Here is a 17,568-nt window from a genome sequence, read left to right on the forward strand (position 1 = left end):
ATTGGAAAAGCTCAGCAGGGGCCTGGCAGCATCTATGAAGAGAAATCAGAGTTAACAATTCAGGTCTGGTGGCCCTTCATCAGAACTCCGCTGACCCGAAACGTTCACACTGATTTCTCTTCACAGATGCTGCCAGGCCTGCTGAGCTTTTCCTGCAACTCCTGTTTTGGTTTCTGATTTACAGCATCTGCAGTTCTTTCAGTTTTTCTTTAGAGGACAGGTTACATGAAGCAAGACTGGATTAGTGGTGCTGGAAGAGCACAGCAGTTCAGGCAGCATCCAACGAGCAGCGAAATCGACATTTCGGGCAAAAGCCCCGAAACGTCGATTTCGCTGCTCGTTGGATGCTGCCTGAACTGCTGTGCTCTTCCAGCGCCACAAATCCAGTATTTGCTTTCCAGCATCTGCAGTTATTGTTTTTACCTACATGAAGCAAGAGCCCTCTGCTTCTGATGGGAGTGTACAGACCTGCAAAGATAACCCCATTTGTCTCTGAACAGAGGCTCCCCGACCTGAACAGGAACGGCCAGACTGTTTTGCTTCTGTTTCAGGTTTCTCAGCACCCACAAAGCGACGTTGTCAAAGTGGTACCATGAGTTTGGGGGGGGCATCACTGTGAAATGAACTCACCTCCTGTTTCTCGGCTGTGGGCTGAAGGTCAGTCCAGTTGTTAATTGGTGCAAGTTGGAAGGCGCGTCTCACAGTGTTAAACGTCGGGAGACCATTATCCCGGGCACGATGGATGGTGAGAGCCATCAGATCAGATCGAGAGAATCTCAGCGGCCCGTACATGTAGTCTGAACACAGTTGCACAATTTGTTAATAAACCATTGTTTCTGAAAATTACTCTACATTATATTGTTGAATGTGGGTTTTCGATAACCCTCTTTCTGTTCAGAGTCTTATAGTATGGAACCAGGCCATTCGGCCCATTGAGTCCACACCAACCCTCCGAAGAGCACCCCATCCAGACCCACTCTCCAAATGCTATTCCCCTGTATTTCCCATGGCCAATCCACCTAACCCACACATCCCTGGACACCATGGGCAATTTAGCATGGCCAATCCACTCTAACCTGCACATCTTCAGACTGTGGGAGGAAACCAGAGCACCCAGAGGAAACCCACACAGACATGGGGAGAATGTACAAACCCTACACAGACAGTCGCCTGAGGGTGGAATTGAATCCAGGTGCCTGGTGCTGTGTGCAGCAGTGCTAACCACTGAGCCATCACACCACCCTATCAGCATCATGATCTCCTGATCACCTGAATATTTGGCATGTATTAAATCTCCCAATATTTGACCCCAGCTTCATTTTCAAGTCTGAGATAGATAGATTTTTTTAATCAGTAAGGGAATCAACAATATGGGGAAAAGGTAGGAAAGTGAAGTTGAGGATTCTCAGGTTAGCCATGATCCCATTAAATGGTGGAGCAGCCTTGATGGGTTGAATGGACTTCTTCTGCTTCTACATCACATGGTCTTATGGTTAGCTGCAGTCACTATCAATCTAACTTTGTCCCCAAGTTGCTGGATTGCAGACTGAACTCAGGAACTGTTGACTTGGTCTCCATAGCACTGACCACTGAGCTGCATGGCAGCATTAGAATGAAAAAAACTCTTATTCTCTTCACAAAGGTTGAAAGCATTCCCTCTACAGTGTAGTACGGTACCCACAGCTCCTCTCCATCTCACTTTGTCTTCATTCGTCTCATTTTATTCAATGAATGTTAGTTTTGTTAAAGCTTTTTGGCTTGCATCCAGAACAATTTGCAAAAAAGCAAGCCAGTGTCGAGTGGAAATGACATCAATGCTACATGTGAAGTAAATGCTGCACTCGCTTTTGGACAAAATATTGTTGCTCCTTGAACTGGTATTCTTAGAAAGTGTCCTGATGAGTGCAAGACAAGAAGCTGTGACAAAATGTGGCCTTTTTCAGTAATACTAAAGTTCTGAATTCTCACATGATTAACTAACTTTACAAAGGGAGAGAAAAAGGTAAGTCTAAAGTCACCGAGATTACAAACATACAGTGATTGGAGTCATACAGTTGTACAGCATGGAAACAGACCCTTCGATCTGACTTGTCCATGTCAAACAGATATCCTAAATTAATCTAATTCCATTTGTCAGCATTTGGCCCATATCTCTCCAAACCCTTCCTATTCATATACCCATCCAGATGCCTTTTAAATATTGCAATTGTACCAGCCTCCACCACTTCCTCTGGCAGCTCATTCCATACAGCACCACCCTCTGCATGAAAAAATTGCCCCTTATGTCTCTCTTAAATCTTTCTCCTCTCACCTTAAACCTCTGCTCTCGAATTTTGGACTCTCCCACCCCAGGGAAAAGACCTTGTTTATTTACCCTATCCATACCCCTCAAGGTCTTATAAACCTATACAAGGTCACCAATGCTCCAGAGAAAATAGCCTCAGTCTATTCAGCCTCTCCCTATAGCACAAACCCTCCAAACCTAGCAACATTCCTGTAAATCTTTTTTGAACTGTTTTAAGTTTCACAACATCCTTTCTACAGCAAGGAGACCAGAACTGCACGCAGTATTCCAAAAGTGGTCTAACCAATGTCCTGCACAGCCTCAACATGACCTCCCAACTCCTATAGGAGAAAGTGAGGACTGCAGATGCTGGAGTATCAGAGCTGAAAATGTGTTGCTGGAAAAGCACAGCAGGTCAGGCAGCATCCAAGGAAGGGCTGATGCCCAAAACGTTGATTCTCCTGTTCCTTGGATGCTGCCTGACCTGCTGCGCTTTTCCAGCAACACATTTTCAGCTCCCAACTCCTATACTCAATTAAATGACTAATAAAGGCAAGCATACCAAACACTTTCTTAACAATCCTGTCTACCTGCAACTCTACTTTCAAGGAATTATGAACTTGCATCCAAAGGTCTCTTTGTTCAGCAACATTCCCCAGGACCTTACCATTAAGTGTATAAGTCCTGCCCTAATTTGCTTTTCCAAAATACAGCACCGCACATTTATCTGAATTAAACTCCATTTGCCACTCCTCAGCCCATTGGCCCATCTGATCAAGATCCCCATTGTAATCTGAGGTAACCCTCTTCGCTGTCCACTACACCTCCAACTTTGGTGTCATCTGCAAACTTACTAACTATAGCTCCTATGTTCCCATCCAAATCTTTCACATAATTGATGAAAAAGGAACAAAGGATTGGAACAAAGGAGCGATAATAGTAAGCAATATTATAAACAGTACAGCACAGGAAAGGGTCCATCAGTCCACAATGTTGTGCTAAAACTGATACCAAATTAGATTAATCCCCCTTCCTGTCCTTGGTCCATATCCCTCCATTCCTTGCATATTCATGTGCTTATCTAAAAGTCCCTTAAACAAACCTATCGTACCTACCTCCTCCGCCACCCCTGGCAGCAGATTGCAGACTCCTACCACTCTGTATAAAAAACCTGTCCCTCTCATCTCCTTTGTATTTTCCCCCTCTCACCTTAATGCATGTCCCTTAGATTTAGACATTTCAACATGGGAAAAAGATTCTGACTATCTATGCATCTCATCATTTTATAGACTTCTATCAAGTCTCCCCTTGGTCGCTCCAGAGAAAATAAACTGAGTTTTTCTAGCCTCTCCTTATAGCTCTAATCCAGGCAGCATCCTGGTACACCTCTTCTGTACCCTCTCCAAAGCATCCACATCCTCCCAGTAATGTAAGTGTAGTCTAAGGTGTGGCACAGTGGCTCAGTGGTTAGCACTGCTGCCTCACAGCGTCAGAGTCCCAGGTTCAATTCCAGCCTCGGGCGACTGTCTGTGTGGAGTTTGCTCCGGTTTCCTCCCACAGTCCAAAGATGTACAGGTCAGGTGAATTGGCCATGCTAAATTGCTCATAGCGCTAGGTGCATTGGTCAGAGGCAAATGGGTCTGGGTGGGTTACTCTTCAGAGGGTCGGTGTATGCTGGTTGGACTGAAGGGCCTGTTTCCACACGGTAGGGAAACTAATCTAACCAAAATCTTATAAAGCTGCAACATGACATCCTGACTCTTGAACTCAGTTCCCTAACCAATAAAGGCAGTAGGCTACTTCTTGTCTTACACCATCCTCTGTGATCTCCGTAGTATAGAGTGTGGAAAGATCAACACATATAATGATTTCGTTGTTCAGTATTTCCCAGAAGCTGAAAAACTACGCCATGTTCTTCGTGACCTGCAACACATTATCAATGAGGATGAGCACCTCACCAAGACCTTCCCCAAAACTTCACTACTTGCCTTTAAATAACTGCCAAACCTCAAACAGATCGTTGTTTGTAGCAAGCTGCCTGGCCCTCAGGACAACTCCATACAACCCTGTCACAGTAGACGCTGCAAGACGTGTCAGAGTGTGGACATAGATACCACTATTACGCGTGGGGATACCTCCCACCTTGTACATGGCAGGTACTCATGTGACTCAGCCAACGTTGTCTATCTTATACGTCGCAGGCAAGGATGCCCGGAGGCATGGTACATTGGGGAAACCGAGCAAAGGCTACGGCAAAGGATGAATGGGCACCACACAACAATCAACAGACAGGAAGGTTCCCTCCCAGTTGGGGAACACTTCAGTGGTCCAGGACATTCAGCCTCGGACCTTTGGGTGACCATCCTCCAAGGTGGACTTCGGGACAGGCAGCAGAGGAAAGTGGCCGAGCAGAGACTGATAGCTAAGTTCGGTACTCATAGGGAGGGCCTCAACCGGGACCTTTTGTTCATGTCACATTACAGGTGACCACCATTGCACTATACACACACATAGATACTCCTACACACACACACTCTCACACACACAGTATATACACATATACACGGACACACATATACACAGATGCACACACAGACACCCCCACACACCCTTACAGACACACACACTCCCACATCCACACATGCACCAGGCTTAAGACACTCTACACTCACTATACACACACACATACACTTTCTCACACTCACAACCTCCAACCCAAACAGACACACACACACACAGACAAAGACCCACATGCATACGTATATTTTGTGGGGTGAATTTGTACTTGCAGGGTTACATTGTACTTTGCTCAAACACTGCATGCATTCATGTAAAACTCAGCTCAAAAACTGCATGAATTCATGTAAAACTCCGTTATCTCACTTTTTAGATTAGAATCAATCTAAACATCATGGTATAGACAGAGAACACAGGGGGCCAACACCTTCAACATATTGTCTAGCTATCACCATTGTTAACAGCTAACCTGAGAATGCAACCTTTTAGAAAAAAGTTTTGTGATTTACACATGAAAGAAGTGAAACAATCACGGCATTCAAACAGATGAAAGGCTTAACAGACAATCGATTTTTCAATGTATAATTTCAGTTACATCACACTGTAAATTTTTGCTATAAATTCTGTGTGTTAGGATTGAGCCCTCCACTATCACCTGATGAAGGAGCGACGCTCCGAAAGCTAGTGTGCTTCCAATTAAACCTGTTGACTATAACCTGGTGTTGTGTGATTTTTAACTCTAACCACATATAATGAGTTCCATTGAAAGAAAAACAATGTCCTAATTCTTTTTATAATTAGTTCTTAATAATTGCCCGTTAGATTTATGGCACTGTTGCAATGTTGATAAGGTGTGTTGTAATCCAGTCAGGGATTCAAGTCGTTATGGCAACATACACTTTTATCCGCATGTTGCAGTCCAGAGGTTGAATACTGATGGTACAACTGCAGTTCCTTTCCATTACCATGGCTGACCCAAAATCTCTCACTGACTATCACTGGTTTGTATTGGAAGAATTTGGTAAACAAAAACACTCAATAAACAGATCACCTCTGAGATCTTCCACAATAATATTGTCTGCTTTCTCAGCGATTTGAGATGCCATCCCAAAAATCAGCTCTTCCACATCAGCTCCGGTTTGAAGATTTGCCCTCTGAAAGAAAAAGCTCAATTAACCTTCTGCACACTTTGCGACTTCAACAAAAACCTGTTGAAAAGGCAGGGAGCATCTTCGAAGGATTAAAATTTATATCATTCATTTAGAGTCATAGCATCACAGAGCTGGACAGTACGGAAGCAGACCCTTCAGTCCAACTTGTCCATGCCAACCAGATATCCCAAATTAACCTCGTCCCATTTGTCAACAATTGGCGCCTGTCCCTCAATTATGTCATTGAATGTTTTTGTGCCTGACTAACATAATGTTCATGGTTGAGCAATATCTTGCAATTTTTAAAATATCTATTCACAGGATGTGGGCGTCCCTGGCAAGGCCAGCATTTATTGCCCATCCCTACTTGTCCTTGTTCAACTGTCGGAGAGGATGGTTCTGATATTCTTTTTAAAAGACTGAAGACACACTTCTTCTGTTTGGGGATTGGGCTGTGTCCAACACAGATCGTATCACTGGCGACAGTTCGTAAATCTTTATTAAGTTTCAGTTTGAAAATCTTGCTCCCCAAAATACGAAAACAGGACACGGAAAGGCTATAAAGACCTGCTGAATGCAGATAGCCACATTTAACAATGACCTATGTACCAGCGACACAATCACTTAGTGAAGTGCATCAGGACCAGCAAGGTAAGTGACGGGAGCACTGTTCAACACTGATGAAGGGCTTTTGCCCGAAACGTTGATTTCGCTGCTCGTTGGATGCTGCCTGAACTGCTGTGCTCTTCCAGCACCACTAATCCAGTAACTAACTCAGAAGAAGGCCATTTCACCCATCCCACCCATGCCAGCTCTCTGTGAAAATGATTTGGTGAATCTCACTCCCCTATCTTTACCCCCGTGGCCTCGCCAATTTTCTCCTTATAGATAATTATTCAATTTCCTTTAGAAAGCCACAACTAAGTCAACCTCTACCGCAGTCTCAAACAGAACATTCCAGATTCTCTCCACTTGCCACGTAAAACAGTTTCATCATGTCATCTCTGGTTCTGTTGTCAATCACTTTAAACCAGCGCCCTTGGGTTCCGGAACTTTCCGCCACCAGCAACAATCTTTCAATGTACACTCTGTCCAGACTTCTCTTGATTTGAAGAGCTCTATCAATCACAGCACAAAATGAGGCCATTGGCCAAATGCATCTACACCAGCAAACCAATGAGCAGAATGATGAAATGCCATTCTCCTGCCTTTTCCCTGGACTCTTGGGCAAGGTCTCTCATTAAATAAACAATCGATGACCTCTTGAATGCCTCAACTAAATCTGCCTCCACCACACGTTCAGGCAGAGGATCCAGACCCGAACTACTTGCTGAGTTAAAAAAAGATTTTTGTCACAACACATTTGCTGCGCTTGTGAAACACTTTAAAGGTCTGTCTTCTCATTCATGAGCAGGAACAATCTATCCCTATCCATTCTATCCAGAAACCCCATGACTTTGAAAACATCTATCAAATCTCCTGTTAGCCTGCTCCTCCTGAAGGAGAACAGTCTCAAATCCTTCAATCTGTCTTCACAGCAGAAGTTACTTATCCTGGGACCTAATTTTGCAAAATCTATCCTGCACTCTCTCCAATGCAATCACTTCCGTGCTGGAATGGGGAGCCCACAACTGCGCATTACTTTAGATTTTTACAAATTCATTTGCAGGGAGTGGACGTTGCTGGTCAGGGCAGTATTTATTACCCACCCTAACTTCCCAGAGAGGCAGGTGAGAGTCAACCAAATTGCTCTGGGGCTGGAGTCACATGGAGGCCAGACCAAGTAAGGATGGCAGATTTCCTTCCCTGAAGTGTATTAGTGAACAGATGGAGTTTTCTGACAATCAGCAATGGCTTCATGGTCATCATTAGATCCTTAACCCCAGATTTTTTTTAAATTGAATTCAAATTCCACTATCTGCCATGGCAGATTTGAGTCAGAGTTCCTTGAACATTTGAAGGGTCACTGGACCTGAAATGTTAACTCTGCTTTGTTTCCACAGATGCTGCCAGACCTGCTCAGCTTTTCCAGCAACTTCTGTTTTGTATCTGATTTCTGTCATCCACAGTTCTTTCAGGATTCTTCTCCCCCAGGACATTATCAGGGTCTCTGGATGAATAGTCTAGTGATAATACAACTAGGCTATCACCTCCCAACTCTCCAGCTGAGGATTAACAAATTCCAGAAATGCTTAGGAATTAACATACTGATCATATTGCCCCCTATTTGGACTCTCTGTCCATGCTCTCCCTACCAACATGACACTAACTTGCCTACTCCACCAACTTGTCTATGTCCTTTTGGAGTTCTACACCATCCCCCTCACAGTTTACAATGCTTCCATGTTTTGTATTACATATCTTCTCAATCTTCTCAAAAAGGGGGGCAGCCTCTACTATCCTCATAATCTTACTCCCTGATCCTTGGAATTACTCACATTAAAACCACGGCTGCTCTCTCTCTTTCTCGAATTCCAGTGCCCAGAAATGGACATGATACTCTAGTTGAGATCAAACTGGTGTTTTATAAAAGTCTGCTATGATGTCCTTGCATCATATTTTGCCATCAAAGAGTAGAGGCATAGAAAAGCTGTTGAGAATTACAATTGCCTCCACCATTCCTAGTCCATTACTGCCTATGAGCTTAGGAGTTTGAATTTGGATTCTGTACCTGTCTGCTCCAGAAGTTGTTGCACACTCGAAGTGCAGGAGACCCCCTGTTGTCGATGGTGGTGACATTACGGAATGCACATGTCCTGTTTCTGTAATGAACCGAAATTAAAAAAACTTCCAGACATCAGTAAAAAGATGACTTGCTGAAACTATGATATAAAAGCTTGTAGAGAAGAAGGTACAGAAACCTAAAAACATGCACCAACAGGTTCAAGAACAGCTTCTTCCCTGCTTTGATCTGACTGCCGAATGAACTTCTCTAAATTCAAATAATGTTGATTTTGTTTTGCACGCCTCCTGTCCAGTGTAACCTGTCTGCTTCCCTCTGTCTAGGCACCCTATTCTTGTCTGCTATGATCTGCGTGTACTGCTTGCAAAACAAAGCTTTTCACTGTACTTGGGTGCATGTGACAACAATAAAGCAAACCAAATTCAAATCAGATCATGTTAACCAGACCCTGCGAGTGGGAAGATGACCCAATCTGATGTCAAAAGGAACCTCAGTGAGGGCAGAACATTCCTAATGCACTTCCCTGTTCAACTGGAGGATGGAACAGTATGCCCTGCGAGATCCCCCCAGATCACACACCACAGTGGCTTTGTCTAATAATTCATTCACAGGATGTGGGTGTCGCTGGCTGTACCAGCAGAGATTGCCCATCCCTCGTTGCCCTTGAGAAGGTGGTGGTGAGCTGCCCCTTCTTGGACTGCTGCTACTCATATGCTGTAGGTAGACTCACAGTGCCGTTGGGGAGGGAATTCCAGGATTTTGACCCAGTGACAATGAAGGAACAGCGATATATTTCCAAGTAGGATGGTGAATGGAGGGAATCATGTAGGTGTATCTACTGCCCTTGTCCTTCTAGTCGGATCGTCAGAGATTTGGAAGCTGCTTTCTCAGGATCTTTGCTGCTCTTGAGCATCGGTGCTGCAAGTAGTGAATGTTCATGCACCAATGAGGTGGGCTGGATGGTGTCAAGCCTCTTGAATGTTGTTTGAGCTGCACCCGTCCAGCTCAATGGGGAGTATTCTATCCCCTCACTTGCTTGTGCTATGTGGATGGTATACAGGCTTTTGGGAGTCAGAAGGTGAGTTACACGCTGCAGGATTCCGAGCCTCTGACCTGCTCTTGTAGCTTTGGTATTTCTACAGCTAATCCAGTTCAGTTTCTGGTCAATGATAACCCCCAGGTTGTCGGTCGTGGGGGATTCAGTGATGGTGATGTCAATGAATGTCAAGGAGTGACACTTAGATTCTCTCTTGTTGGCCATTGCCTGGTACTTGAGCGACTTGAATGATACTTGCCAGCTTGTCAGCCCAAGCTCAAAACTATATCGCCATTCCTTCACTGAGATTGGATCGAAATCCTGGAACTCCCTATCTAAAAGCATTGTGAGTCTCTTGACACCGCATGGACCAAGCAGTTCAAGAAGGCAGCTCACCAGCACCCCCTGCAGGGTAATTAGAGGTGGGCAATAATGTTGGCCCTGCCAGCGACACCCACATCCCATGGAAGAAACATTTATTTTAAGAAAGGGACTTTAAAGACAAAATGCAGGCTTTTGAAGCATTGTTACTGCTATGATGTAAGAAACATGGGAGCCCATTGTAAGATCCCACAAATAATATAATAATGGGATAAATGATCAAATAATCGATTTTCATTGTTTTTGTTGAGAGGTTAATGTCAGCAGTGTGCTAGGGAATTCTCCATGTGCTGATGTTTTACATCTGTCTAAACCAAGAGTTAGATAAACAGTTCAATGAGTCATCCATTCGATGAACTGTTAACAGTACAACACTCCTTCGGCACTGCACTCGAGTCAGTAAAAGACAAGCTCAAATCCCTCAATCTTTCATAAGCAGGAGAGCCAGCCACTGGGTCAGGTGTAACATCTTTCTGGATAACAGTCCAAGAGGAAATTTAAGAAATCAGAGCCAATAAATACCATATTGGAAAATAAAGGAAACAAATAATGTTAAAACAAACAACAATGGCGTATCAACTCCTTGTTACCTCATGTAAACCCCTGGAGGTACCAGACTGGCACTAAATCTGATGGCAGCAGCTTGAAACTCGGGCGAGATGCCAGGATCAACAAACGCCTTGTACCCTGTGAAACCCAGGAAAGGATTTACAGTCTTGATGAGAGAAACTGAACTGAACCAGCACAGAAAGTTTTCTTTTTAACTTTTTGCATCTGAGATAATCACATTCCAGGCATCTTACCAGTATAATCAGGTATGTTTGTTCCCAGGTATTTTGGCAACCACTCATAAAGTACAATGTTCTGCAAAGATGAAGTTAATGGTTAGAGGAGAAGTACAGGTTGAGTTTATACTTGGCATGGAACACCAGCTTGGCATCTGAATAAATAATGTCTTTAAAACAACTCAAGACTGGAATCAGCAACATTTGGTACATGTAGGGGTATTGAGGAATGGTGACTTCAGTTGAAGTGGTTGATTTTCAGAAGGGAACAAGAGGTTTGTAAAAGGAACTCTAGATTCTGGCATCTTGGTGGGTGAGGGTATGTTTGCTAATACTGGAATAATTAAAATCGGGGTGGATAAGAGGCCAGAGTGGGACAATGTGGAGACCTCGGAGGTTGTTGAGTGGGTGGGGGCTACAGAGTAAGGTGATGATGAAATGAAGGCTGATGTTAACAGTGTGGTTTATATATAGCATTGATTGTAAATTTGTGTTTTCACCAAATTACCTGGAACGAGGCAATCACCCACTTTCTGGCGTGCTGGAATATATCTTCATCCGACCACGAGGAGTTCTGAGCTTCAAACTGAGAAGCCAGGTAATTGTGATAGCGGAACCAAATGATGCTCTCTGCCATGATGAATGGGCTTTCATTGGCTGCTGCATTTCCAAAATCTAGAACAGAATTGATACCTTCATTCAACAATTGTCAGACGCTCACTAGAGTTTTTTTTAAATTTTATTTCCTTGCAGAGAATTTGCACCAGAATACAATTATACCCTTGAAGGTTCTGTGATGCAGTGGTTGTGTCCCTAACTCTAGACTAGGTAACCTGCATTAAAGTCATACCTACTCCAGAGGTGTACAATAACATCTCTGAACAGGTTGGTGAGAACGTATCTACAATTATAATCCTCATTAAGAAACCTCTTTCTATGTAGTTAATCAAATAAAGCTAACAATGTTCATGTCTTCTCTTCTTTCCCCTCTTTGTCCCCCAAAACATAAAATGTGAAGAGGGCTGTTGAGAAGTTGCATGCCCCTCCCCCATACTGTACTGTAGGATTGGCAAAGTTGATAAGTCACAAATCTGAAGATGCTACAGAAAATGGACAGTACTGTTGGATTTTCTAGCTCTCTTCACTACAGACACTGGATTTTGCTACCATTAGAACTTGGCAAAGCCTGTGTTTGGTCATGTGACATGGATAGTTGGACGGCCCAAGGAAGCCTCAGGTGTCAGGGATTTCATTGGCACCAATACGCAATCAGATCTGGGGGTGCAGAAAGTCATATTCTTCACCTGGTCTTCATCTCCCACAGATATTAAATAACTGTGGGTGAGATAGGAAGTGAATGCATTTTTTCCCCAAGCCTCCTGTAAGGTTATTTCATGGGAATAGATAGAGACACAATGGTAATGCCTCTCCTGCTAGTTTTACCTTTCCACGCGGTAGAACACTTGGTTTCCAAATTTCGCCTTGTCGAACAATGATGAGCTGAGTTCAAAAGCTCAATGAGGAAAATAGCACCCATGTCTTATTCCATGATGGTTTTACCATTTAATAATCATTTTCCCATTTGCTTAAGATGTTAGGTTTCTCAGTAACCCTCTAACCAGTTTAGTTACCTTGTGAGAGGTTAGTCATAGAGACATACAGCATGGAAACAGACCCTTTCATCCAAATCATCCATGCCGACCAGTTTCCCAAACTAAACCAGTCCCAAATGCCTCCATTTGGCCTCTAAACCTTTCTTATTCATGTACATGTCCAAATGTTTTTTAAATGTTGAACTGTACCTGCATCTACCACTTCCTCTGGCAGTTGATTCCACACATGAACCACCCACCATGTGAAAAAGTTGCCCCTCAAGTCCCTTTAAATCTTTCTTCTCTACCTTCAAATATGCCCCCCTACTTTTGAACTCACCCACCCTCAGGAAAAGACATTTGCTAGTCACCTTATCTGTGCCCCTCATAATTCTATAAACGTTTGTAAGGTCACCTTTCAATCTCCTACACTCCAGTGAAAAAACTCCGAGCCTATCCTTATAAGTCAACTCTTCCAGTCCCAGCAACATCCTGGTCAGTCTTTTCTAAACCCTCTCCAGTTTTATAATATCCTTCCTATAGCAAGGCGACCAGAATTGGACACAGTACTCCAGAAGTGATCTCACCAATCCCTATACAGCCTTAGCGTCATGACTTCCCAATCCTACACTCAGTGGTCTGAGCAATGAAGGCAAGCATGCTAAACGCTTTCTTAAATACCCTGTCTACCTGTGATGCAACTTTCAAAGAACTGTGTACCTGAACTCCAAGGTCTCTATTTTACAACACTACCCAGGGCCCTACCATTAACTGTATATGTCCTGCCCTCGTTTGTTTTACCAAAATACAATGCCTCACATTTGTCCAAATCCAACTCCATCTGCCACTCCTCAGCCCATTGGCTCAATTAATCAAGGTCTCAGATAATCTTCTTCATTGTCAACTATACCTCCAAGTTGTTGTGGTCCTGTTCGCCAAGCTGGGAATTTGTGTTGCAGATGTTTCGTCCCCTGTCTAGGTGACATCCTCAGTGCTTGGGAGCCTCCTGTGAAGTGCTTCTGTGATGTTCCTCCGGCATTTATAGTGGTTTGAATCTGCTGCTTCCGGTTGTCAGTTCCAGCTGTCCGTTGCAGTGGTCGGTATATTGGGTCCAGGTCGATGTGCTTATTGATTGAATCTGTGAATCTTGAATATCTCCAAGTTTGGTATCATCTACAAACTTACTAACCATACATACTAACTTGTAATCCCAAATTGTTTATGTAAATTACAAACAAAAGTAGACCCAACACTGATCCCTGCGGAACACTGTTGGTCACCAGCCTCCAGTCTGAAAAACAACCCTCTATCATTAAGCCAACTTTATCTCCAATTGGCAACCTCTCCCATGTGATCTAACTTCACTAATCAGTCTACCATGCAGAACCTTATAAAGGCTTTACTAAAGTCCATGTAGACAATGTCTAAAACCCTGCACTCATTAATCTTTTTTGTTATGTCCTCAGAAAACTAATTCACAAAGTTGACTTCAATTATTTATATAGATTATGTGTACTCAGAACTCTAATTAGGTGAAACATTTTAAGGTTGATAAGGAAGGTGAATTGCATTTAATAGATAAAACATGCCTAACACAAGCAAACATTAATGCTGGATGGTTTCCTAGATTTTGCCCTTAATGAAATTGAACAATCCAATGTTGGCAGCTATTCAATGCTACTGCGTCTATCTGCTTTACATTGGCATGATACTGAGCACAGCAGTACTTAGAACAAGTTATAATGACTAATTGCCATTATCCACTTGTCACAAGTTCAAAATATTGTATATTCACCGTAAAATCCTTGGAGGCCAGTCTGGCCAGTGGCTGGATCAGGGTGATTCCACATAGGCAACTTTCCAGTGCTTGGTTTCGGAAGCAGTGGGTCCGAGCCCGAAGCAAGTCGGCCACCAGAGAAACTCCGTAACTCGTCACACCAAGAATGGGACGATCCGTAAATGGAGCTTCCATCTATCCATGCGGTAACTTCATTGACCTGTTGGAAATCAATGGAGTGGATTAAAATGATTCATTAAGGACAAGCCAAAGAGAAAGAAAATGTTATAAAGTCCTTCTGATTTAGTTTTCTCTCTCCGACTGGTTCATTGTTTCACTGATCTGCTTACTCCTGGTGTAACCTACTGCTTTCCCTCTTTAATCTTCCGCTTACAAGCCATGTTTGCGATCATTGCTATGACAATGAGGGTCTAATAACCAATAGCTTTTCAAGGACTGATTGACCTGTGGGCTAGTTCAATTAAAATGGTAAAACACATTATAAGTTATGAAGCAGACTTTACACCAAATCAATTCCTTTCTGTGTGCGCAGTTTGCAAACCCATAACATACTGTCAGGCAGAGTCGCAACAGTGCATACACACAGCATGTAGAGTCGTTACTGGTGAACTCTTTTAAAGGCAAGATATGCACATAATAATTTAGTTTTCTTGTCCCTTATGGCCTCCAATTGGCAACATTGTTGAGATATGGACACTAACTGAGACACCAATATTCTATAAACCTAACATGAACGTGTAATATTCTTAATCTTTCCACCCCAACACAAACAAAATCAGGTCAACACCTGCATAAATAAATATGGACGATACCTTAACGGGCAGTGCAAAGTAAAATAAGCATTCGACTAATAATGTAATCGCAACAAGGTTCAGATATTGGGTACATTTTCAGTCTCCTTTTCTGAGGAAGGATGCTCCTGCTCCCGAGGGGAGTGCAGTGAAGGTTTATCCAGGCTGATTCCGGGGATTATGGGACTGATGTATGAGGAGAGGTTGACTGGGTTAGGATTGTTTTGGCTGGAGTTCAGAAGAGTGGGGGGTGGGGGGGGGGGGGTGGTGGGGAGGTGAGGTGGTGGTCTCATAGGAACTTATAAATTCTAACAGGGCCACATTGGATAGGTGCAGGGAGGATGTTCCTGATGGTGAGTGTTTCCAGAACCAGGCATCACACTCTTAGGATTTGGGGTGGACCATTTAGAACAGAGACAAAGAGACATTTCTTCACCCAGAGAGTGGTGAGCCTGTGGAATTCATTACCACAGGAAGTAGTTGATGCCAAAACATTAAGTGTATTCAAGAGTCAGCTAGATATAGCACTTGGGGTGAATGGGATTGAAGGTTATGGGGAGAAAGCAGGGTTAGGTTATTGAGTTGGACAATCAGCCATGATTGTGATGAATGGCAGGGCATGTTTGAAGGGCCGAATGGCTTCCTCCTGTTCCTATCTTCAATGTTTCTATGTTTCTGTGTGGCTGAACTCCATATATCTGCCTTTGGCCCTTATCCTTTCATACCTTTGCTTCACAAAACACTACCTATCTCAGATATAAAATCAACAACAGATCCAGTATTCACCTTTGGAAGAGAGTTCCAAACACCTTGTTTATCAAAGTGCTTTCAACCATCGCTCCAAGCACCAACTCTCAGACTTGGGAAAGAGAAGCCACCAGGGAGCTCGTTAGGGATTTGCTGAAGTAGCACAAGGGAATGTCTGTCATTTTTAAACATGACGTAACAGTGGGTCCTCTGTGCATGCACTGGTGCTGATGTCACAGCGCGGGGAATGTGCTGATCTCAGCAGTGCTGCTTCTTTCCTGTCATTCCCTCTAAGCGTCGTGTTGTCATTTGGTTTCAGAACGTGCTCGAAGGTCCACGCAGAAAGGAGAAGATGGAGGGCAGATTCTGAAGCCTTCTCCCATCCAGCTGGTTAGGAACAAAAAGCTTGCAGATGCTGGAATCCAAAGTAGACAGGCAGGAGGCTGGGAGAACACAGCAGGCCAGGTAGCATCAAGAGATGGAGAACTTGACAGTTCAGGCATAGCCTGAATGAGGGTTACACCCGAAATGTTGACTTCTCCACCTCCTGATGTGTCTGAGCTCACTGTGTTGTTCCAGCCTCCTGCATGCCCATCCAGTTGGTGTCACCTGTCCCTTCTGTACAAACCTTTGGTGGGGGGAGCTAGAGGGCATTACTTTGATTGGTTAAAGGTTCTGATGTGTTCCTGAACTTTCTTCTCCACATACCCCTCTTACCTGGTTCCTCGGGTTGTTGGGGCTATGCCCTGATTGTTGATCCCACCCGCTGCGTTGAAACAGCAGCCTCACACTCTCTGTCCCATTGGGATTGAATACCGTGTCGCCGTGCGGAATCACAACATCCAGAAACTCAGGAGGACAGGCAGGATGCCTTGTGTCTAAAATCTCAAACATTACATGGTATCCTGTTGAAGTTTGGAAGAACAAAATATAATGGTTATTTATCATGTAATTTCTCATTCAAAAAAAACAGTAAATCTATTAAAGAGACTCCTCTCAAACTAGGGACAAGTCTCAAGATTTCTTGATGCAGTGAAACATTCACCTTGGTATTTATCCCAGTTGAATAACTTGCTCACTAGCGGAAAACAATCACTTTTCCAATTCTATTATACACCTTGTCAGTTTGCACATGATGCTGGGATCTAAATAATTCATCCTTGTTCCAAATGTTTCTCTTCTCTGCATGTGACCTACCTCTGATCATTTGTAGCACATCTCTGTTAATTTATTGCCTGACTTACATTCAAGGTGCACATGCTCCATTTCAAAATGAACTTCCCCGGCTCAAGAGTTCTTTTTATTGTGGGGAAAGAGCTACTTTACAATAATTCTAGTGAACTTTGTAATTGAACTGCATGAACTAAGCTGACAAAAATCACAAGGATGGATAGACAGGTCGAAAAAATAGCTATGAAGATAAACTTTGCATTTTACCAGCAGTTCCATTATGGAGACATACATTTACAATGTCACTGTATTTAGAAACCAGGACATTCCTTTTCTCAAGTATGTCTTAAATAAGAGGAATTCCTTAAACATAAACTTTCCAAACAATCCAACAACCATCTTGATTCTACTTCACATTCCTCTCACATCATGCAACAGAGAAACTAAAGGTTTTGGCAAATCGATAAGGTGGAAGGGGGAGGCAATAGCTTAAATTGCCCTTAGTGTTCAGGCATGTGTAGGTTAGGTGCATTATTCAGGAGAAATGTAGAGTAATGGGGGGGTAGGGGAATGGGCCTGGGTGGGTTACTCTTCGGTGAGTTGGTGTGGACTTGTTGAGGTTGGATGGTCTGT

The 17,568-nt window shown here is 43.4% G+C and overlaps 1 protein-coding gene across 2 annotated transcripts in view; it reads right to left on the reverse strand.

Moving 5' to 3' along the window:
• The window catches only part of LOC140458435 (dual oxidase 2-like), a 91,775-nt gene that overhangs the window by 59,076 nt on the left and 15,131 nt on the right, over positions 1-17,568 (reverse strand). Inside the window, exons 5-13 of one of the 2 annotated variants that reach the window (XM_072552994.1) lie at positions 16,483-16,670; positions 14,225-14,426; positions 13,340-13,567; positions 11,346-11,512; positions 10,856-10,916; positions 10,643-10,739; positions 8,624-8,714; positions 5,853-5,955; positions 631-797 (exon numbers count right to left, since the gene is read on the reverse strand). In XM_072552994.1, the coding sequence (XP_072409095.1) occupies positions 631-797; positions 5,853-5,955; positions 8,624-8,714; positions 10,643-10,739; positions 10,856-10,916; positions 11,346-11,512; positions 13,340-13,567; positions 14,225-14,426; positions 16,483-16,670 (1,304 nt within the window). The remainder of the gene's footprint in view (positions 1-630; positions 798-5,852; positions 5,956-8,623; positions 8,715-10,642; positions 10,740-10,855; positions 10,917-11,345; positions 11,513-13,339; positions 13,568-14,224; positions 14,427-16,482; positions 16,671-17,568) is intronic. The other variant, XM_072552995.1, reaches the window with a different exon arrangement.

The sequence above is a fragment of the Chiloscyllium punctatum genome, chromosome 33, assembly GCF_047496795.1.
Source record: "Chiloscyllium punctatum isolate Juve2018m chromosome 33, sChiPun1.3, whole genome shotgun sequence".
In the NCBI taxonomy this organism is placed as follows: Eukaryota; Metazoa; Chordata; class Chondrichthyes; order Orectolobiformes; family Hemiscylliidae; genus Chiloscyllium; species Chiloscyllium punctatum.